Raw genomic sequence first — 19,565 nt, 5'->3', positions numbered from 1 at the left:
TATTTAAAAACTATTTTCTTTGGAATGCTATTTAACTTCCATATGTAGAATAAAGCAAACTCCTTCTAAAGTCACAGCAAAGATTACAAAATGATCTTTTATAAAATGCATACATTTTAATTTTATTATTAGTACTGATATCCATTGATTTGTGGGCTTTGCACTAAAATTTTTGGTGGCTGAGGGTGTTAATAACTTAATTACTTGCAAACATGGCTGTTGTTACTTTTCTCACTAGCTGACTATGGTTGCTGCTCCATCTGTTCAGTGCTATAGAAAAAGAAAAAGTTTTCCTGTAAAGTTATCACACTTTCACAACTTTTAGTATCCATTGTCTGTATGTATGGAAAACAATTTTCTGTTCAATGTTTTTATTCCTATGACTTTTACATTTGTGGTCAGCAAAGTTCATTATCATACAGTTTACTTGCATTCACTTGTAACAAACATTCTCCTAATTGTAGATTATTTCATAGCTTATTTTCTACCTCCTTGGATTTCTTATACAATGTTAATGCTCAACAGGCTGGGCCCAGAGCAGCCGGGTCGGGTGCGGCCAGGCCCGGAGCAGCAGCAGCCAAGTCCAGAGCAACTAGGTCGGGAGCGGCAGTGACCAGACCCGGAGCAGCTAGTTGTGGAACGAACCAGAGCAACAGAGGCCAGGCCCGGAGCATCCAGGCCCGGAACAGCTCGCTCCTCGCCTGCCCCTGCCCCACGGCTGCCTCTCAGACATGGCTGGAAACTTTTGTGGGAACTTGAGGGTCTGCTGAATCAAGTAATGAAGGCTTAGATCTGGATGTGTTGAGTTAGTATAGGGCTGGGGTGTTGATCTGTGAGTGCCTTGGGTGGGGCCTGGATGAGGCTGGTTGACCTATTTGGAAATGTCTTTTGTGTGAAATGTATCATTGGGCATGTGGAGGTATTATTGATATGAGAAAATGCTAAGTAACTGATTTACTATCTGAAAAGGGATTTACTATCGGGGAAAGGGAGGGAGGAAGAGACTGAACATAAACTGCACCTATGGATGAGGACAATGGAGGATGGGGAGGGGGCGGAGGGTGGGGTGGGAACCTGGTGGAGGGGGGAAGAAATGAGGAACCTTTGTAATAATATGAACAATAAAGATTGAATAATAAAAAAAAAAGAAATAGAAAAAACAAAACAAAACAATGTTAATGCTCAACAGAATAGAAGAAAACACTTACCTCTCTTACTATTGTAATAGTAACTTACAGCTGGTAAAACTTTCTCTGCTATTGTTTGGATTAAACTGCTATTATTTGTGCTATTCTATACAAAATGATACCTTATATTTTTCAGATTTGATTTAAGAGAAACATTTCAGGGAAAGTACTATGATTTTCAAACTTTCCTCAAATCTCTGAAGTTTCTACCTTTGCAAACTCCATTTTTTTTAAAATGAAATATTCATTTAATCTAGATGTAGATATACACTCAAGATCTGGATCATTGAAAATACTTTCAAATAAGGTGTGCTTATCATATTATCATACATTTAGTTTTTCAGAATGTTTGGAGAGTGCTATGCTGAGCGAAATAAGCCAGTCAGAGAGACAACCATCATTTGATATCACTCATATGTGGAATCTAATGAACACAATAAACTGATGGATAAAAGATCCAGAGACAGATGCATAGAACAGACTGTTGAATCTCAGAGGGAAGATGAGGGAGGATAAGATGGTTGGATGGGAAGGGATCAAACAAAGCACTTGTATGCATATATGCATAACCTGTGGACACAGACAACAGGGTGTGAAGGTCTGGGGTGGGGAGGGCTAGAAGAGCTCAATGGGGGGAGGAGGAGAGAGAAAGGGAACATATGTAATACTTTCAGCAGTAAAGATTTAATTTAAAAAAATAAAAAGAGATTGAAACAGACAATGAAATGGAAGATCGAATATCATAGAATTGCACATTTGCAACCTGTATAATCTTATAATCAATGTCACCTCAATTAATTTAATAAAAAGAAAAAAAAAGATCACGTTGATTGTAAAAAGGAAAAAAAAATTGCTGCCAATCACAGTGACATGCCATCAATTGTAAGGCAGCTCTTGCTTTAAGAGATACTAAACTGTGAAAACAAATGTGTAATGTAGAATCACTTAAGCTTGGATCTCTGGATATATTTTGTATAAAATCAAACTATGTGATTTGTCTGTGGAGGAGTATATTAAAAAACATGTACCATCCATAATATTTTATAAAGATGCTCTGGAAATTACAACATAATCTGAAAACATGCTTCAGGTCTAATGCACATTGTGTTTTTTTTCTACTAAATATATTTTTTGTTGATTTCAGAGAGGGAGGGAGAGGGGGAGAGAAAGAGAGAGAGAGAAGAGAGAGAGAGAAAGAGAGAGAAAGAAACAGAACATCAATGATGAGAGAGAATCATTGATCGGCTGCCTCTTGCAGACCCCACACTGGGAATAGAACAGTGACCTTCTAGTTCATAGGTCCATGCTCAACCACTGAGCCACACTGGTCAGGCTCTACATTGTTTCTTGCTCAAATATTCTTCTTTTTAAAGTGGTAATAGATAATATAAATTAACATAATATTCACATTAAAAAACACACACAAAAGAACAAAAAACCTGGCACTCGAAAATGATCCACCTAGTAACTGAAACTTATTTGGTATTTATGTCACCCTCTCACTGTTGCTTTTATTTTTCTAGATGATTAGAGAAATAGATCTCTTATTATTTGTACAAATGTTAGAATTGTTGCTGTGAAAATATATGTTTCATCAATGTTTAACGCTATCAAAGCAGTCAACCTTAGGTGCCTAAATATTCATTGATCAGAAGCATTGTGGACATAAGATATGCAATAATTCCCAAAGTGGTAACAAATAAAACAGCTGAATAATTTAAAAAGTGGGGGGCAGAATTGAACATGAATAAGTAAAAGCTCTTTTTTTCTTTGCCTTTTTAAAACTTCAGAGCGCTTTATGAACTATTACAGCCGTTCTCAAACCTTAGGGTCTTGGGGTCCCTCTCACACAAATAATTGATAACGGGAAGAGCTTGGGGGAGCTGCCTAGGAATGACTGAGCATGCGCAGAACTCGCTGGGCGCCCTGTCCAGGCCGAGGTCAGGAGGAATCCGTTGCCCTGGCGGACCCACCCGGCGGGCGAGAAGGCGGAGGTGAGCACTGGTGAGCGGCTCCCAGGAGTTCCACCTTCGCCCCGCCCACGCCATCCCGTTCCTTTTCCAAAGGGCGCCCACAGCCATCGAGAAAACCTGGAGAGGTGGATCCTGTCTCTCCGCGGACGCACTTCCCTTCGCGAACAGGAAGGGAGCGGGGCGGACGGAGCGGAGCGGAGCGCCCCACTGGCCACGCATGCGCTCTGCGCAGGAGGCTCCTGAAGTGGAATCCAGTTGCCGGATTTGCCGCCCGCCCCCCACCCCTCCACACCCCCCGCCGCTGGGAGTGCGCCTGCGCGGTCGCCAGTCTCTCCACCTCGGCTTCCCCTCCCCCTAGTCCCCCCGCGGGGGCTCGGGGTCCAGCGGGACCATGTTCCTCAGCACCGGCTCCAGTGGGCTCTGTGAGTACCCGCCGCCGCCATGCTGGCTTGTCCCCTGCACGCCCCCGCTCTGCGCACCTCCTTGAGGAGGCTGGAGGCAGCGGGGGCCCCTCGGGGTTGCTGGAGGTTTGGTTGGGGGCCGATCCTCCATCCCGGCGCCCACACACCTGGATGGTTCCTGGCCCCGTGGGAGAGGCAGCGCCCTCGCTTCAGCTTGGAAAGGCGAGCGGGGACCTGGTCCCGTGGTCCCTTCGCCGGCCCGGCCTCCCACCGACGCGCCCCCGGTGCGATGCTCAGGTGCTCCGGGGCTGCCGGGGGTCGGCCGTCCGGGGTGCCGGTGGCCCCCCGGCCCGGCCCTGCGTCCCCAGCGGGGCAGATGTCAGGCTGGAAGGAGAAGCTGCCGCCCAGGGGGAGGCGATGCTGGAAGCCTGTCCCCCCCCCCTTCCTTCCCCGTCACCTTTGCTCCATTCATTGAGGCTCGAGTGGGACCAACTGGCTCTCCCCCAGATGTGAATTCCAACCTCTGTCCAGGAACTGACTGTCAGTTTCCCTTAGGTGTCCCTCTTCCTCAGTCTCACTAAGAGATGAATGATTCCCCAAATGGTGACCAATAAAAACAGCCGCATCATTTAAAAAGTGGAAAGAAAAAAAAGAATGTTTGCAGAATTGAACATGAATAAGTAAAAGGTCTTTTTTTTTTCTTTCTTTCTTTTTCTTTGCCTTTTTAAAACTTAAGAGCGCTTTATGAACTAGTACAGCCGTTCCCAAACCTTTGGGTCTCACTTACAGAGAAAAGTACTTTTTTTATTTTTATTTTTTATTAATCTTTATTGTTCATATTATTACAAAGGTTCCTCATTTCTTAGCCCCTTCACCAAGTTCCCACCCCACCCTCTGCCCTTTCCCCACCCCCCATTGTCCTCATCCATAGGTGCACAGTTTATGTTCAGTCTCTTTCCGCATCCACCACTCCCCTTTTCCTCGAGAATTGTCAGTAGGAAAGTACTTTTAAAAGTGGAAGGAAGTTAGAAGGTCGTGTGGTAGGAAAGCGTGGATCTTGTGGCTTGATGATGTTCTGATACTTTACCTGAGTGTCAGCTGTGGTCAGCAGAGGGCTGAGCAGTACACATAGCCTTTTAAACTGTTTCTCTCTGAAATAGTTTAATGAATTGGCTTTTGGTAAGGCGGCCTGTATGTTAACTACACAGCACTGAGATGAGGCACTGATAACAGCAGCACTGAACTGCTTGAGCAGGTATAATTTTGCAATTGCTTGTCACCGTTAGTACTTTGTAATTTTATACATGTAAAGTTAATCTTGCCAGAGTACAGAGCAGTTGACATTTACAAATATTAAAGGTTTGTGGTCAATGTTAGAAATCTTTTTTTTTTTTTTTTTTGAGAATACATGTCTTAGTATGAGGGTGAGTTAGAATCAAATACATGTCTTAGTGTGAGGGTGAGTTAGAATCAGAGCCACAGGCATAATTTTAAATATTTCCCACTTCTCAAATTCTCAGGTTTTGAAGTGGACTTAATTATGATTTCCTTTGTTTCATAATTAATTTGATTTAAGGAATCTTTCAAGCATTGGCCTCAGAGTACATTACAACAAAATGCTAGCTGATTAATTTTCTCCGAGCTACCTTTTGAATAAAGAACATTATGGCTGTTGATGAAACTGAGAGTCAGGAGGGTGATACGATTTTCCTGGGGTCCCATGGTGAGCCATACACTGGTGAATATAAAATTAATGGTAGAATTCTTCAATGTTAGTTCTTTCAGTATTTTGAGCTATCCTTCCTGGCTGACCAAAATACATATAAAAAAAATTAAAGAGGCAAGTGAAATCCCATTATTGGTTACTATATTGTATTAATCATTATATTGGCCAAGTATACACCAATGTGATACATGGTGACTCTGGGGGAAAGTAATACTTGATTACCTGTGGCACAGGATGGATGAGTATTGAATTCTAGGAGCCAAACTGCTGCCCAGGGAGCGGCCTAGGCCGAGGGCTCCTTAGCTGTCTTGCCCGGTTTCTAAAATACGTTTATCCACAGCGGAGGAGGTGATGGGATGGCCATTCCTCAGAAGATCATGTCTTCAGTGCTTATTTAACAAACATTCTGGGTATCCCCTTGGGTCAAAAACTACTAGATGCTGGGAATGCAACGTTGAACAAGTCTTGGTCCTAGTGTTTACAGTGCTTAAAATGGAATGAAGGCACAGTTTTTCCAGGAGTGGTCTTTTGGCACGTCTGGGTGCAAGCAGTTAGCCTGCTTTAAAATATTTCTTTGCAAGGTTACCCCCCTAGAGGGAAGTGATATCCTTTAGGTAAGAAGTGTGGCTCTTTGGTAAGTCAGAGATCTGAATAACCTACCTACCCTTGCCCCATGGGTAGTGAATAACATTCTCTCTCTTTTTTCTTTTTTTTATAAATATATTTTATTGATTTTGTACAGAGAGGAAGGGAGAGAGATAGAGAGTTAGAAACATCGATGAGAGAGAGTCATCAATCAGCTGCCTCTTGCACACCCCCTACTGGGGATATGCCCGCAACCAAGGTACATGCTCTTGACCGGAATCGAACCCGGGACCTTTCAGTCCCCAAGCCGACTCTCTATCCATTGAGCCAAACCGGTTTCGGCAACATTCTCTTTTTGAGAGAAAAATCCCTGCCATTTCCTACTACCTCCATATTTCCCACTAGTTGTGTGACTAGTAGGCAATGGTATTTTAGGGTTACATTTGCTCCCCTGGTTCATTTATTCATTCCATGAGTGTCTGTTGAGTACCCATACAAGCCACCCTGTGTGTGTGTACACAGGATGAAGTGGTAAGCAGGATAAAGGAGACCAACATCAAATAGGTTAATAAATAATCCATGTGATTTCACATAGTGATAAGTGCCATGAAGAAAATAAGAAGGTAATGGCAGGGACAGGTTATGGTAGACTTCTGCTTTAGCATTTGTGGTCAGAAGATAACTGGGAAGGTGCCGAGACCCCAATGGTGAGAAGGAGCCAGTTATATTAGTTTGTTGAAAACATGTGTTTTGCAGAAAGGGAATTTCAAGCACAAACACTTTGAAACAGGCATAGCAGGGCATTTCTGAGGTACTACAGAAAGCAGGGGCCACAAGGACAATAAATCCAGGGAAGGGCCTTTTGATTTGCTCTCTTTTGTTATAAATAAAACAACTTTGTCATTATCTTTCATCACAATGACTCTGACAGTTTGTGATCGCCTGTCTCCAGTTTACAGCTCACTTCTGGCATTTTCATAGCTAGTCTGAAACATATAATTTTCATCAAGACTCAGAGACTTGTTGCTGCTGTCCTGCTATGCTCACCTAGCAAAACCTCATATTAATCAATGGTGACTCTGAACTGAGTCATTGGCATGATTGCTCAGTTAATTGGGATTTGTTCATCTCCCTATGCTCTTCCTTTTTCATCCCTATCCTCAAGACTATTCCATGTCTCTACCCATCTCACTCTTAACCTGTCCAAAAAATAAAAGACTATTATCTAGACCTACTCCCTCCCTAAGTTGTTCATATATCTACACTTTAACAAATTTAAAGAAGACTTCCCACTGTAGGTGTTAACTTGTGCTGATTTTCGAGGGATGAGTTTGTCAGATATACAAACTTTGTTTCTTTCCTCCAATCTAAAAGAATGAAGCGCCTGGCTGGTGTGGCTCAGTGGTTGAGCCTTCGCCTATGAACCAGGAGGTCATGGTTCGATTCCAAGTCAGGATATATGCCTGGGTTGCAAGCTTGATCCCCCGTGTGGGGTGTGCAGGAGGCAACCAATCAATGGTTCTCTCTTCATCATTGATGTTTCTATCTCTCCCTCTCCCTTCCTCTCTGAAATCAATAAAAAGATATATTAAACAAACAAATGAATGAATAAATAAAAGAAAAGAAAAGAAAGAAGCATCCTTTTCCTACTGAGGCTCACCCCAATCTATTCTTAACTCATTCTTTGTTGCGTTTTCTAGTACCAATGCTTTATTCTCTTGTGAGAGAATGAACCTGACACCTGGTTAGAGCTGATGTTTTCTCCTGTGGTGCTATAGTGAGACCTTCAGAAACTTCTAGTCCTGATTTAGAGTATTTCTGATCCCTTACCTATGGAAAGGAGATAATATTTTCTGTATTATTGAATTGTGAAGATTAAAAGAGTTGATATGGCCCTAACTGGTTTGGCTCAGTGGATAGAGTGTTGGCCTGTGGACTCAAGGGTCCCAGGTTCCAGTCAAGGGCATGTACCTTGGTTGTGGGCACATCCCCAGTAAGGAGTGTGCAGGAGGCAGCTGATTGATTGTTTCTCTCTCATCAGTGTTTCTAACTCTCTATCCCTCTCCCTTCCTCTCTGTATAAAATCAATAAAATATATTTTTTAAAAAATAAAAGTTAATATGTGTAAAGTTCTAATCAGAGTTAATTTTTTTTTTTTTTTGGTTTATTTATTGATCCCTAGAGAGGGAGGAAGGGAATGAGAGAGAGACAGAGAGACAGAGAATCATCAATGTGAGGCAGAACATTGATCGCCTGCCTCTTGCATGCCGCCTCCTCCTTCTGCCCCGGGATCTAGCCTACAACCTGGGTATGTGACCTGACTGGGAATCGAACCAGCAACGTCTAGGTGCACAAGATGACGCCCAACTAACTGAGCCACACTGGCCGGGACCAGAATTAAATATTTTTAAATTGGATTTTTCTCCTTAGTCTTAAAAATGCTGAAGCATAACACTTCCATTGACCCTATCCTGAATCTTCCCAGTGTTGAGCACTTTCTTTCTTCTTCTTCCATCCAAGCTTCTTAAAAGATGATCTTTACTTTTTTTTTTTTTTTTTTTACTTTTTCACTTTCCTTCCTGCTTTAGCCTCTGCAATCAATGAGCTATTCTTTGATGGTCACCCACTGTGGCATGGCTCTATTCTTGGCTCACTTTTAAGTTGTTGGTTTAACAGCTATTTAATGAGCACTTTTGTGAGCCATCCATTCTTCTAGGTACTTGGGATTCAGTAGTAAATAAAAGTCAGAGGGTACATTCAGGTAGCTGTAATATTAGGTAATAGAAGTTATAAAACATAGACTCACTTTAAAAATTAAAAGAATCCAGCTCAGTATTTTAATCAACACTTTGGTCTTCACTCAAAGGTAACACTTTTCCCCAGAAGACTTCTGGTTGGCAACCACCTGCTGTGAGTGAAATGTGTGTGATTGGCTTCTGCTTAGATCTCTATTCCTTAGATTTCCTGTTTCTGACCTTACTGGCTTCTAAATTGGGTGGAGTGGGAGGAGGAAGCCATAGTGAGGGACTAGGATGATTCATATGTGGCTCTCTGAGCTTGGCACATGATTAAAGGTGACTCTGTTTTGTGGGCTCTTTAGAAATTCTTGGGAGACTCCTATCCAGGCTACTCCCCTGATCTAGAGGAATGCTTTTTTTTTTTTAATCATTATTTTTTTTCAATTATTGTTGACATACAATATTATATTAGTTTCAAGTATGTACCCCAGTGATTAGGCATTATAAAACTTAGTACGTGGTCATTCTGAAAAATCTCATACCCATCTGACACCATACATAGTCAATATGTCATTGACTATATTCCTATGCTGTACTTTAGACTTCCATAACTACACTATGACTACTAAATTGTATTTCTTTTTTTCCTTTGTGTACACATTTAGTTTTTTTTTTTTTTTTTTAAATATTTTATTGATTTTTTACATAGAGGAAGGGAGAGGGATAGAGAGCTAGAAACATCAATGAGAGAGAAACATCGATCAGCTGCCTTCTGCACACTGCCTTCTGGGTATGTGCCCGCAACCAAGGTACATGTCCTTGACCGGGATGGAACCTGGGACCCTTGAGTCCAAAGGCTGATGTTCTATCCACTGAGCCAAACTGGTCAGGGCTACACAGTTAGTTTTATTGTAACAAAGCAACTTGTATACTTTTAACGTTTAAAATGAGCATCATCTTTCCAGCGAAACAAAAAGAAAATTTAAAAGTAAACAGGAACAAAATTTCAATAGAGAAAAGTCAATTCTGAATAAGATCCTACAGGTTCTGCTGATTCTCCCATTGAGTGTCAGGACTCAAGTCATTAGGAGAGAATTTTATTTGAAAAGTGTCATCTTAGATTGCAAAGATGTCCGTTAAACATCACAATTAAACATGCCAAAGGAGAAGCCATGTTGTCAAAATGCGCACTTAAATCCCCCAAACATCTCAAACCCACCCTTTGCTGACCTTCTATATCTCCCCTCCTTTTTGATTTTTTTTCTTTTTTAAACAAGTAGACAGATACATGTTGGTAAATACTAACTGTCCATAATCACATAGAGACAAAGTGTAATCTCTGAGCCTACTATACAGAGAAAGGCGGGAAAAAAAGCTAGGAACACAGAGCTAAGGTAGCAGAAGGTTTTTCTTTTTACAGAGCAAGGTGGTGGTGATTCCATTAAATTTTTCTTGAGATAGGAAGGGATAAAAATGAATTTGGAACAGAAAGGAGCAAAGATTCTTTTCCCACTATATTCTGCTCAAGGTACCCCCGCCCCCCCCCAAAAAAAATAATAATAAGGTGAGAACCTAGTGTAAGGGAGAAAAAGAGACCTCAAAAACAGGGCAACTGAGCACAAGAGGGAGGAAAAAAGTAAAAGAAAAAAAAGACTGCAACTTACTCCCAGGGACTGGAGAAAATTTAAAAAGATTGGAATATATCAATATTCATTGGTCATCTTCTCCATCTTCCTGTCCTTTCCCCTTCATCATCATCTTCATCTTCACCTTCATCCTCATCCCCCTACTTCATCAATATCTTCCAACCCTTCCCCTTCCTCCTCCTCCTCCTCCTCCTCCTTTTCCTCCTCCTCCTCCTCCTCTTCCTCCTCCTTCCCCTCCTCCTCCTCCTCCTCTTCCTCCTCCTTCCCCTCCTCCTCTTCCTCTTCCTCCTCCTTCCTCCTCCTCCTCCTCCTCCTCCTCCTCCTCCTCCTCCTCCTCCTCCTCCTCCTCCTCCTCATCTTCTCCTTTCTGTTCTTCATCATCCACTACAGGAACCAAGAAGTACTGTAATGGATTTGGCCAAATGTCATCTTTGATGACTTCTCCTAACTCATTTGCACCTGCATCTGAATGGTCAGTAAACCAAGCAAAGAAGCTTTCTGGTTCCTCATGCTGTATCTTCCTGCTATTCTGTGTTTGACTTGAACGATTCTTCAAATCCTTTCCAGATTTCCATTTGATTTTAATGGACTTTGAAGATGGATCATCACTCTCATTCCGATGAAACTCTTTGGAGAGAGCTTTATTTTCGAAGTAAGGATTTTCATCAAAATAAAAATCTATTCTGTAACCTGATTTAATATCTTCAAATTCTGTCACTACAACTCTTGTCAAATAATGTAGTGCCTCTTCATCCTCTTCCCCAGTTAGTGCAGACATTTGTGGATGGTTGACAAATGTTACCCAAAAATTTGGGATTTTGGTGATCAATTCTGACCTCTTCTGAAAAAATGGTTGGTGGAGCTTGTTATATTTCTGTTCTACTTTCAAAATCTCCTCACTGGCTTGTTCATTAAGTCTATTTCATTTTCTACTTCATCACTATGTTCAATTGCTTCTTGCTGTTCTTTTTCTCCCTTCGTACGTCCGGAGGGGTCGGCTTCTTCTCCGGCTTGGGGGCTGGAGGCAGTTTTGGTTTCTTCATTTGAGGTGGGAGTGAGGACTGGCTTTTGGGGGCCATACTGCGAGGAAAGTCCGAGGATCTGAACCCTGGGAAGTTACCGGGCTCGAAGGTGATTTGTACACTCTAAATTGTACTTCTAAATCCCTTCACCTTTTTCATCCTACTCCTAACTCCCTCCCATGTGGCAACTGTTCAAAATATTCTCTATATCCATGAGTCTGTTTGTGTTCTGCTTGTTTATTTTGATTTTTACTAGTAGATTCAATTGTTGATTGACATGTATTTATTGCCTTTTTATAATTCATGTTTTATCTTTTTTTCTCCCCCTTCTTCTTCTTCTTAAAAAAGACCCTTAACATTTGTAATACTGATTGGTGGTGATGAACTCCTTTAGCTTTTTCTTGTCTTGGAAGCCCTTTATCTGACTTTCAATTCTAAACGATAGCTTTACTGGGTGGAGTAATCTTGGTTGTATGTCCTTGCTTTTCATCACTTTGAATATTTCTTGCCACTCCTTTCTGGCATGCAAAGTTTCTGCTGAAAAATTAGTTGACAGTTTTATGGGTGCTTCCTTGTAGACAACTTAATGCTTTTCTCTTGCTGTTTTAAACATTCTCTCTTTGACTTTAACATTTTGCATTTTAATTATGATGTGTCTTGGTGTGGGTCTCTTTGGGTTTATTTTGTTTGAGACTCTGTGCTTCCTAGACTTGTGTGTCTATTTCTTTTTTTTTTAGATTTTTTTAAATTTTATTTTATTTTTTTAAAATATTTTTTAAATTAAACTATTATCTGTGTACATATTTTAACATTGCCCCTCCCCCCTCCCATGCATACCCTCCCTCCCCAGAGTTTTGTGTCCATTGGTTGTACTTATATGCATGTATGTGTCTATTCTTTCATCAACATCAATTTTCTTTCATTTTTTTTTTCAAATAGGTTTTCAATTTCTTGCTCTCTCTCTTCTACTTCCAGCACCCCCATGATATGAATGTTGATATGCTTGCAAACGAATTAACATATCCATCACCTCATATAGTTATTTGTGTGTGGTAAATACATTTAAGATTTACTCTCAGCAAATTTCAAGTATAGAATACAGTATTATTACCTATTGTCACCATGCTGTACATTGCTTAAGTTTTAACCTTCATTTAAATTATGATTATACGTGAGAATTGTAATTTAGCCTTCATTTAAATTATGGTAACTTTTTCCAGACATTTTTCTCAAGACTTTATAAGTTGTGTTGCCATTGTTCTAGTTTTTCAGTGCTTGTGTCACTTTAGTCCTTTGAATGTAGCATGACAGTGGAAAGAGGTATAATAGCTACCTTTACCCACAAAGCATACTGTGCTAGTACCTCCTGCTGATGCTGTAAACCAAGAGCGGGGAACGTCAGCTCACAGGCCATATAAGGCCTGCAGAATCATTTGGTCTGGCCCTGCAAGGCATTAGGGGTGAGTTAATTAAATGTTTGTCCACATATAGCAGGCTAGTTTTTAAGTTGATGATTTTGTATGGCCATGAATGATGTTATAAATATCCAAATGGCTCTTGACAGAAAAATAGGTTCCCCACTCCTGGCATAATCCAAGGACTCAGATCATGCAAAGCCAATTGTCTTGCCACCACCAGCATGTTTTGAATCCAAATACAGAGATGACATCTGGTGGGGTCCTACACATTTTGGCTAGTTTTTGCCAAATTTCTGTCTTAGGTGCTGTTGGAGTCTGTGACCATTTGTTTCCACTGAAGTAGCCTGTTGGTTATGAACTTCCTGGTCCAGATAGTTACTGTGTTGTTCGTAATGTTGGCTGGTCTTCAAGCAGCCAGGGAAGAAAAAAAGACTATTATAACTTTAAATGATATATTTGTGCCTCTATTAACTTGTCAACTATAGGTTCTGTTTGTAGATTGGATGAGGAATTTGCATATATGCAATGTATGTTTACAATCTGTTCTATAATGATAATTAAGCCTTCCATACTTTGTCCATAGGTTGATTTTATATAAGAAATAAAAACAATAGCTACATTTACATTATTATGTTGATGTAATTATGGTAGAACCAAGGTGTGTGATTAGAGGTCTAGAAGAAAATAGAACCCTACATCAGAAAACCTGTGCTGTTTTAGGGAGTCTCTCAATTTCTTGTGACATTCCTTCACTATTTTCCACACACAACTTGTGCTCTTTCTTGAATTTTGCATTATTTTCTTCTTGGATTCATCTTTGTTTTGTTTCCTGATATCCCTCTGGAGTAAACTTTTTTGTGTAGAGGACACTGGTAGTGAACTTTGGCCATTCTTGTACATAGTGAAAGACTGGATTAGCAAATAGCTGGTGTGGGTTTCCTCTTCATTTGTGGGTAGGTCTTCGTCCTCAAGAGGCTCATACCTTAAAAGGCAGGGCTGACTGTAGGTTCTTCTCAAGTTTGCAGAGCATGTGAATAAGCTTGTTTCCAGAGAGGTTGCAGAGTGGGGGAAAGGTGGTGGGCCAAGGACAGTGAAAATCCCCTGCGGTGGCAAAGTGAGATGGGCTTGGCTCTTCTTGTGAATTTCACTCTTGAATTAAGCTGCCTTTCTTCTTTTTAAAATATGGTTTTAATTGATTTCTTTAGAGAGAAAGGACGGGATATATATACACATACACACACACACACACACACACACACACACACACACACACCTATCAATACGAGAGAGAAATGTCAGTCTGTTGTCTTTTGCACTTACCCTGACTGGGGATCAAACCCACAATCTGGATATGTGCCCTGACTGGGAATCAATTTGGTGACCTTTCAGTGCCCAGGACAACTGGCTGGGGCACCCTTCTTACTATCCTCTGCCCCATCCCTCACCCCTTATTCCATGTTATCAAGGTTGTCTTCTCCTTTAGAAGTTTAAAGTTGCCCCAAGCTCTTTATTTTTACTCAGTCCTCCAACCCTCTTCATGTTCTCTGTAAGTAGATTGTCCCCTTTCTTTGGAGAGCATTTGTTGGATTTTATTTTGGGGACCAAGTCTTTTTTTCAGCTGGGATGGTTGAATGAATGGATCTGTATGAGAAAGAATATGAGATTGTGTCAGGGGGTGTGGGTGGGGGTTTGTGGAAGGGCTGACTGGCCCAGCTGTCACAAGTACAGGGGTAGCTCTCATACTATTGGGAATGGTTTGAACGGGATGTGGGCCCAACATTAAGTAACATTGAAATAAATGTAAGGTAATGACTCCCTTTTGAGTTCTTTTTCATCCTGATTATATTAGAGAAAGTCTCAATTTGGTGCTAGTCTGAAATACCTCCTTAAAAGCAGCTAGTTTCCTATTGTTAAGAATAGGAGGCAGGCCCGGATTTTTCTGTCAGAAACAATATCCTATATAACAAAAGGCTAATATGCAAATTGACCCAATAGAACCCGGCAGAACGACCGGTTGCTATGACACACACTGACCACCAGGGGACAGATGCTCAATTTAGGAGCAGCCCCTGGTGGTCAGTTTGCTCCCACATGGGGAGCACTGCTCAGCCAGAAGCCAGGCTCACAGCTGGCGAGTGCAGCAGCAGTGGTGGGAGCGCTAAGGATGTCTGACTGCCAGCTTGGGGTGCAGGCCGGGCTGAGGGACCACTCCCCCCCACCCCTAGTGCATGAATCTCATGCATCGGGCCTCTAGTTAGAATATGATAAGGTGTGTTTATTTTTATAGTTACCACCTACTGATGACAAAGTGACAATTTCCACTTACTATAGTGATATAAAGTTTCCTTTATAATATGTTAATTTAAATCATAGGTGATTTAAAGAAAAATATTAAAGAATAGGATAGGTCTGTGGTCAGCCAACTGTGGCTCACGAGTCACATGCAGCTCTTTGGCCCCTTGAGTGTGGCTCTTCTACAAAATACCACAGCGAGTCTATTTTGAAAAAGTGGCGTTAGGAGAAGTTTAAGTTTAAAAAATTTGGCTCTCAAAAGAAATTTCAATCATTGTACTGTTGATATTTGGCTCTGTTGACTAATGAGTTTGCCAACCACTGGGATATAGCAAAAATTGTGGTGCTATAATGGGAATGATTGAAGTTTGAGAATAATTCAGATGAATAATTATTTCTAATGAGTAATTTAGATTATTCTGATTGCTCATGTCCCTCCCTAGATCTTGGTATTTATTGATTAGTTCCCTGGATTCATTTGGAAAGAGACATTTCTCTGGCATTTTGAGGGTTCTTTTATTTCAGTGTGACTGGAAGGGAGAAGCGGACAGGGATACAAAGTTGCTGTCTTGAACTATAATTTTATCTAGTTATCTTTTTTGTTTCATTGCTTTTATTTGACTATTTAACCCTTTCTGAATTAATTTTAGCGTTTAGAGTTTAAGTGAGGCTTTTTCTCCCCATCAACTAGGCATCTCAGCACCAGTGGTTACAGATGTTTAGTAGCATCTCTATTCACAGATTAGATGCTCAAAGGCCATGTGCACATCAAACTTAAAAGGATTTTAAGCTGTTTTTCTTATATTTTTCTATCGAACAGGAGTGGAAGAGGTTCCTTAGTTCACCAAGGCTTTAAAATTAGACTAGGATTTCTACATTATATATCTGCTGAGCAGATAACTCCTTGCCCTGTCTATTTTCTCAGATGTTCTAGTGGATGTTTTTGTAGCTATAGTATCCTTACTTGTCAGCCTACTTGGGTTGATTCAAAATTCACTGGGTCATTGACCATATGGGACCATCCCTGGCTTCTCATGAAGCTGTTACCAGCAACACTTCATCACTCATGGCCTTACGACTCTTAGCCCTGTCTTAAATTAACATTATTCTAGTAAATAGCTCAGTGATGATTCTCTAGGCCAGACTTTGAAAACTGACAGGCCACACAGATGAGTTTTGTTTGATCTATGTGTTGATGGTGAGTGTAGAGGGGTGGAAGGAGAGTTACCTTCCAACATTTTTTAAAGTTGGAGTATTTCAAACAGAAATCCAGGTTTACCTTATCTCTTGAGGTGACTATCTGGCAACACCAGGGCTGAATTGTTAGATGACAAAATAAATCTACTGATCATGCACTTTTGCCATGTACTTTCCCTGTTTCACTGATACCTGCCTAGCCCATTAAGACACTTGAACTTATAACCAATTTTGTTGCCAATAATCACTCATTTTACCCTTTTAAAATTACTTTTTTCCCCTCTTACAGTTTATCACTTGGGTCTGGTACTATCAACAAGCTTCCTGATTCATCTTATTAGAATTGTTTCTAATGTTGAATAATTTATCCTGTATTTTCGTGCAACATTGATAATTTTCTTCTTTTGGCTTTTAAATTATTATTTCATTACAATTATATCCCTTGACTAATTAGCACTTTTTAACAATTACTGTTTTTTTTTTTAATGCTAAATGAAAGACTTAATGTTTATATAAAATCTTTCTAAGGAGGATAAACTGGAGTCCAGCATAACGGCGGGACCAAAATAAACACAATGTACAGGTGCCCAGTGCATTGTTGATAGTTTGCAGAGGTGCACACTTTCACTGGCACACAAGCCGTTACGTTAGGCTCTGTTTTAGAACTTCCTTTTACAGTTTCCAATTGCTCATCCTCCCCGCAACCCCCACACATTTTTGTATCTACAAAGCAAGCCCTCTTCCTTCATGCCATTTCCCCCCCTCGAAATTTCTTAGTCTTTTCTTTTGTTCATTTTCCTGATACATTTTACAAGAATTGGTCTAGTAACAGTGTTTATTGGGTGTCCTCACGAGGCAAGCACTCTGCTCAGTTGTTTGGTGACTTGTGTGAGGAGCCATCAGGTGCCCAGTGTCATTGAAGTCTTCTTGGTGTATTAGGAACAAGAGCGGATTCATGGATGGCTTAGACTCTATTTTACTTCTAAACATCGTGGGGAAGTGAGGATAAGTAACAAAAAACACACGTGGGACCTTTTGATTTCTGGGCAGTTTTATGGGAATCTTTGTTGAGATGATCATCAGAAGGCACCCCCTCCTCCCGACTTGGTCACTGAGGATAAGTTTCATTAACTTTTTTCTAGGAAGCTTTAGGCCTGAAGAATAAATCATGGTGGGAAGGTATCCCTTGTAATGCATTGGTCACTGCACTTTTGTGAACTTCCACACTAATTTTTGGATTAGCCTCTTTCTTTAGGGTAAGTTATTTCATGAGACACCAAATCATCCCATTTTTGTGGGAACCCTGAGAGGTTTACTAGTTAAGTAGTCAGAAATAGAAAAACCCATATGGTAGGATATGGTGACTCCTCTCAGTGGTGTGAACCACACTGGGGTTTTTGACGAGTGTGTGTTTACATGGCTGACTTGCGGGAACAGGCACTGTTGCTGGGTTTGCTGCCTCTTTCTTTGTCCCATCCCCACCCCCTGCTTCTGTCTTCAGCTGCAATGCTTCTATAACAGCCAATGTGGCTAATCTCTGCAAGACCTGTGGTGAGTGTCTTCATTGAATAAAAGATGCATATTTTTATTCAGGTAAAATTCATGTGACATAAAATTTACCATTTTATCCATTTTAAAGTATACAACAATTAACTTCCTGTGCATTTACATTGTTGTGCAATCATCATCAACCACTGTAATTCTAGACCATTTTTATTCCCCCCAAAGAAACCTAGTACTAACTAAGCTGTCACTGGCCATTTCCTCCTCCTTCGTGCCCCTGACAACTACTAATCTGGATATTTCATGTAAATGGAATCATGCATTATGTGTCTTTTTATATCTGCTTTCTTTCATTCGCATAATGTTTTCAAGGTTCATCCATATTGTAACATATATTAGTACTTCATTTCTTTTACGGCTGAATAATGTTCTATTGTAAGGATATACTACATTTTGTTTATTCATTCGTCTATGGATTTGGGTTGTTTCCACTATTTGGCTATTATGATGCTGCTATGAATTGAATATTCAGGTTTTGTTTTTTTTTGAACATCTGTTTTTCAGTTCTCTGGTATATAACTAGGAATGGATTTGCTGGGTTATGTGGTAATTCTATGTTTAATTTTTTTGAGGAATCAAAAAGATACATATGAAATACTAATGGTGAAAATCCCTTTAGAATGGACCATGATATAAGACATCATGTTTCCCTGTTATGTATTAGAAAAACTTTTCTTTCGGGTGAGGCAGAACTGGAGTCATATCTCAGCCTTAATAATTAGCTGTGACCTTGGGCAAGTTAACCTTTCGTAACCTATTTTTTACCTAGAGCATGCAGATAATTCATTGCTGTCACAGGGTTACTGTAAGTATTCACTGAGATGTTATTACACAGAAAGTGCTTTTTTTAGCACAGTGCCTGGCATAATCAACAAATACTGTAATAATTATTTTAGGATAATACACAGTCACCAAAGCCTGGTTGCTATTCATTGCCACAGAAATGGCTGTGTAATTTGGTCATACCAAAAGGGAGATGACCCAAAAGGAAATGTCTTAAATTTTGGTGTTTTATGTTATCTTTGCCATAGATGTTTTATATTTTTAATTTTGGATTAATATTTTGTCTGTTATCAAAATTTGTAACATCCCTATTTTCTAAGGTAGAAGGACCTGTTACAGACAAGTGACAATTGTTTTTAACTTTTCATTTGATCACTGTTTGGGTTCTTCATGTATGAACCACTTCCTGGTTCCACTCACAGCGAGGTCATAAGATTGCTTGTGACTGGCCTTATTTCAGTGCATAAGGATTTAGTGACATTATTGAGTTAGTAACTGGTCCACCAAAAATTACTTTTTCTAATCCTTAAAAAATGTTTTTATAAAAAACTAAAATCTTCCATGAACAGATTATTCAGAGATTATCAGTTAATATTTTTATAAGTGCTTAAAAAACCCCAGGAATTTATATACTACTTTTTAAAGAAGTAGTATATAAAATTTTATTTATTTACTACAGCGATTTTCAACCAGTGTGCTGCAAGAATTTTTAAAACATGTAATATCTGACTATTTAGTCAGGGGCACTGATCTCTTTTCCCTTAGGTGTCAAAAAAATGACAAAGCCAACACAACAATAGCCATATAGTGTGAATGAATCAAAATTATACCTTTTTTTTTTTGGTGTGTTGGAGGATTTTAGTAATTAGTTTATGTGTCATGGAATGAAAAAGGTATTGATGATTTACTAGAATAGCTAATTACATATTAGAAATATTTTGCACTTATTATTTAGGAACATTTTTCCAAGGCATGAAATATTATTTCTACAACCTACTTCTTTATTTTTTTTTAATATATATTTTTTAATCGAT

General features: G+C 40.0%; 1 protein-coding gene and 1 pseudogene across 3 annotated transcripts in view; one reads left to right on the top strand and one right to left on the bottom strand.

The window, feature by feature from the left end:
- The first annotated feature begins 3,446 nt into the window (after window positions 1-3,446).
- Window positions 3,447-19,565, top strand: part of UBAC2 (UBA domain containing 2) — a 161,900-nt gene continuing 145,781 nt past the window's right edge. For both annotated transcript variants that reach the window (XM_084880289.1, XM_084880288.1), the window contains exon 1: window positions 3,447-3,582. In XM_084880289.1, the coding sequence (XP_084736415.1) occupies window positions 3,552-3,582 (31 nt within the window). In that variant the 5' untranslated portion in view covers window positions 3,447-3,551. The remainder of the gene's footprint in view (window positions 3,583-19,565) is intronic.
- Window positions 10,543-11,335, bottom strand: LOC311618555 (protein SET-like; annotated as a pseudogene). Its single transcript has one exon. The product of its transcript is annotated as a protein SET-like (transcript).

This window comes from Pipistrellus hanaki (genome assembly GCF_964339955.1).
Source record: "Pipistrellus hanaki genome assembly, chromosome: 3".
In the NCBI taxonomy this organism is placed as follows: domain Eukaryota; kingdom Metazoa; phylum Chordata; class Mammalia; order Chiroptera; family Vespertilionidae; genus Pipistrellus; species Pipistrellus hanaki.
The sequence above is the reverse complement of the archived record's forward strand: the minus strand, read 5'-3'. Positions and strand labels throughout refer to the sequence as shown.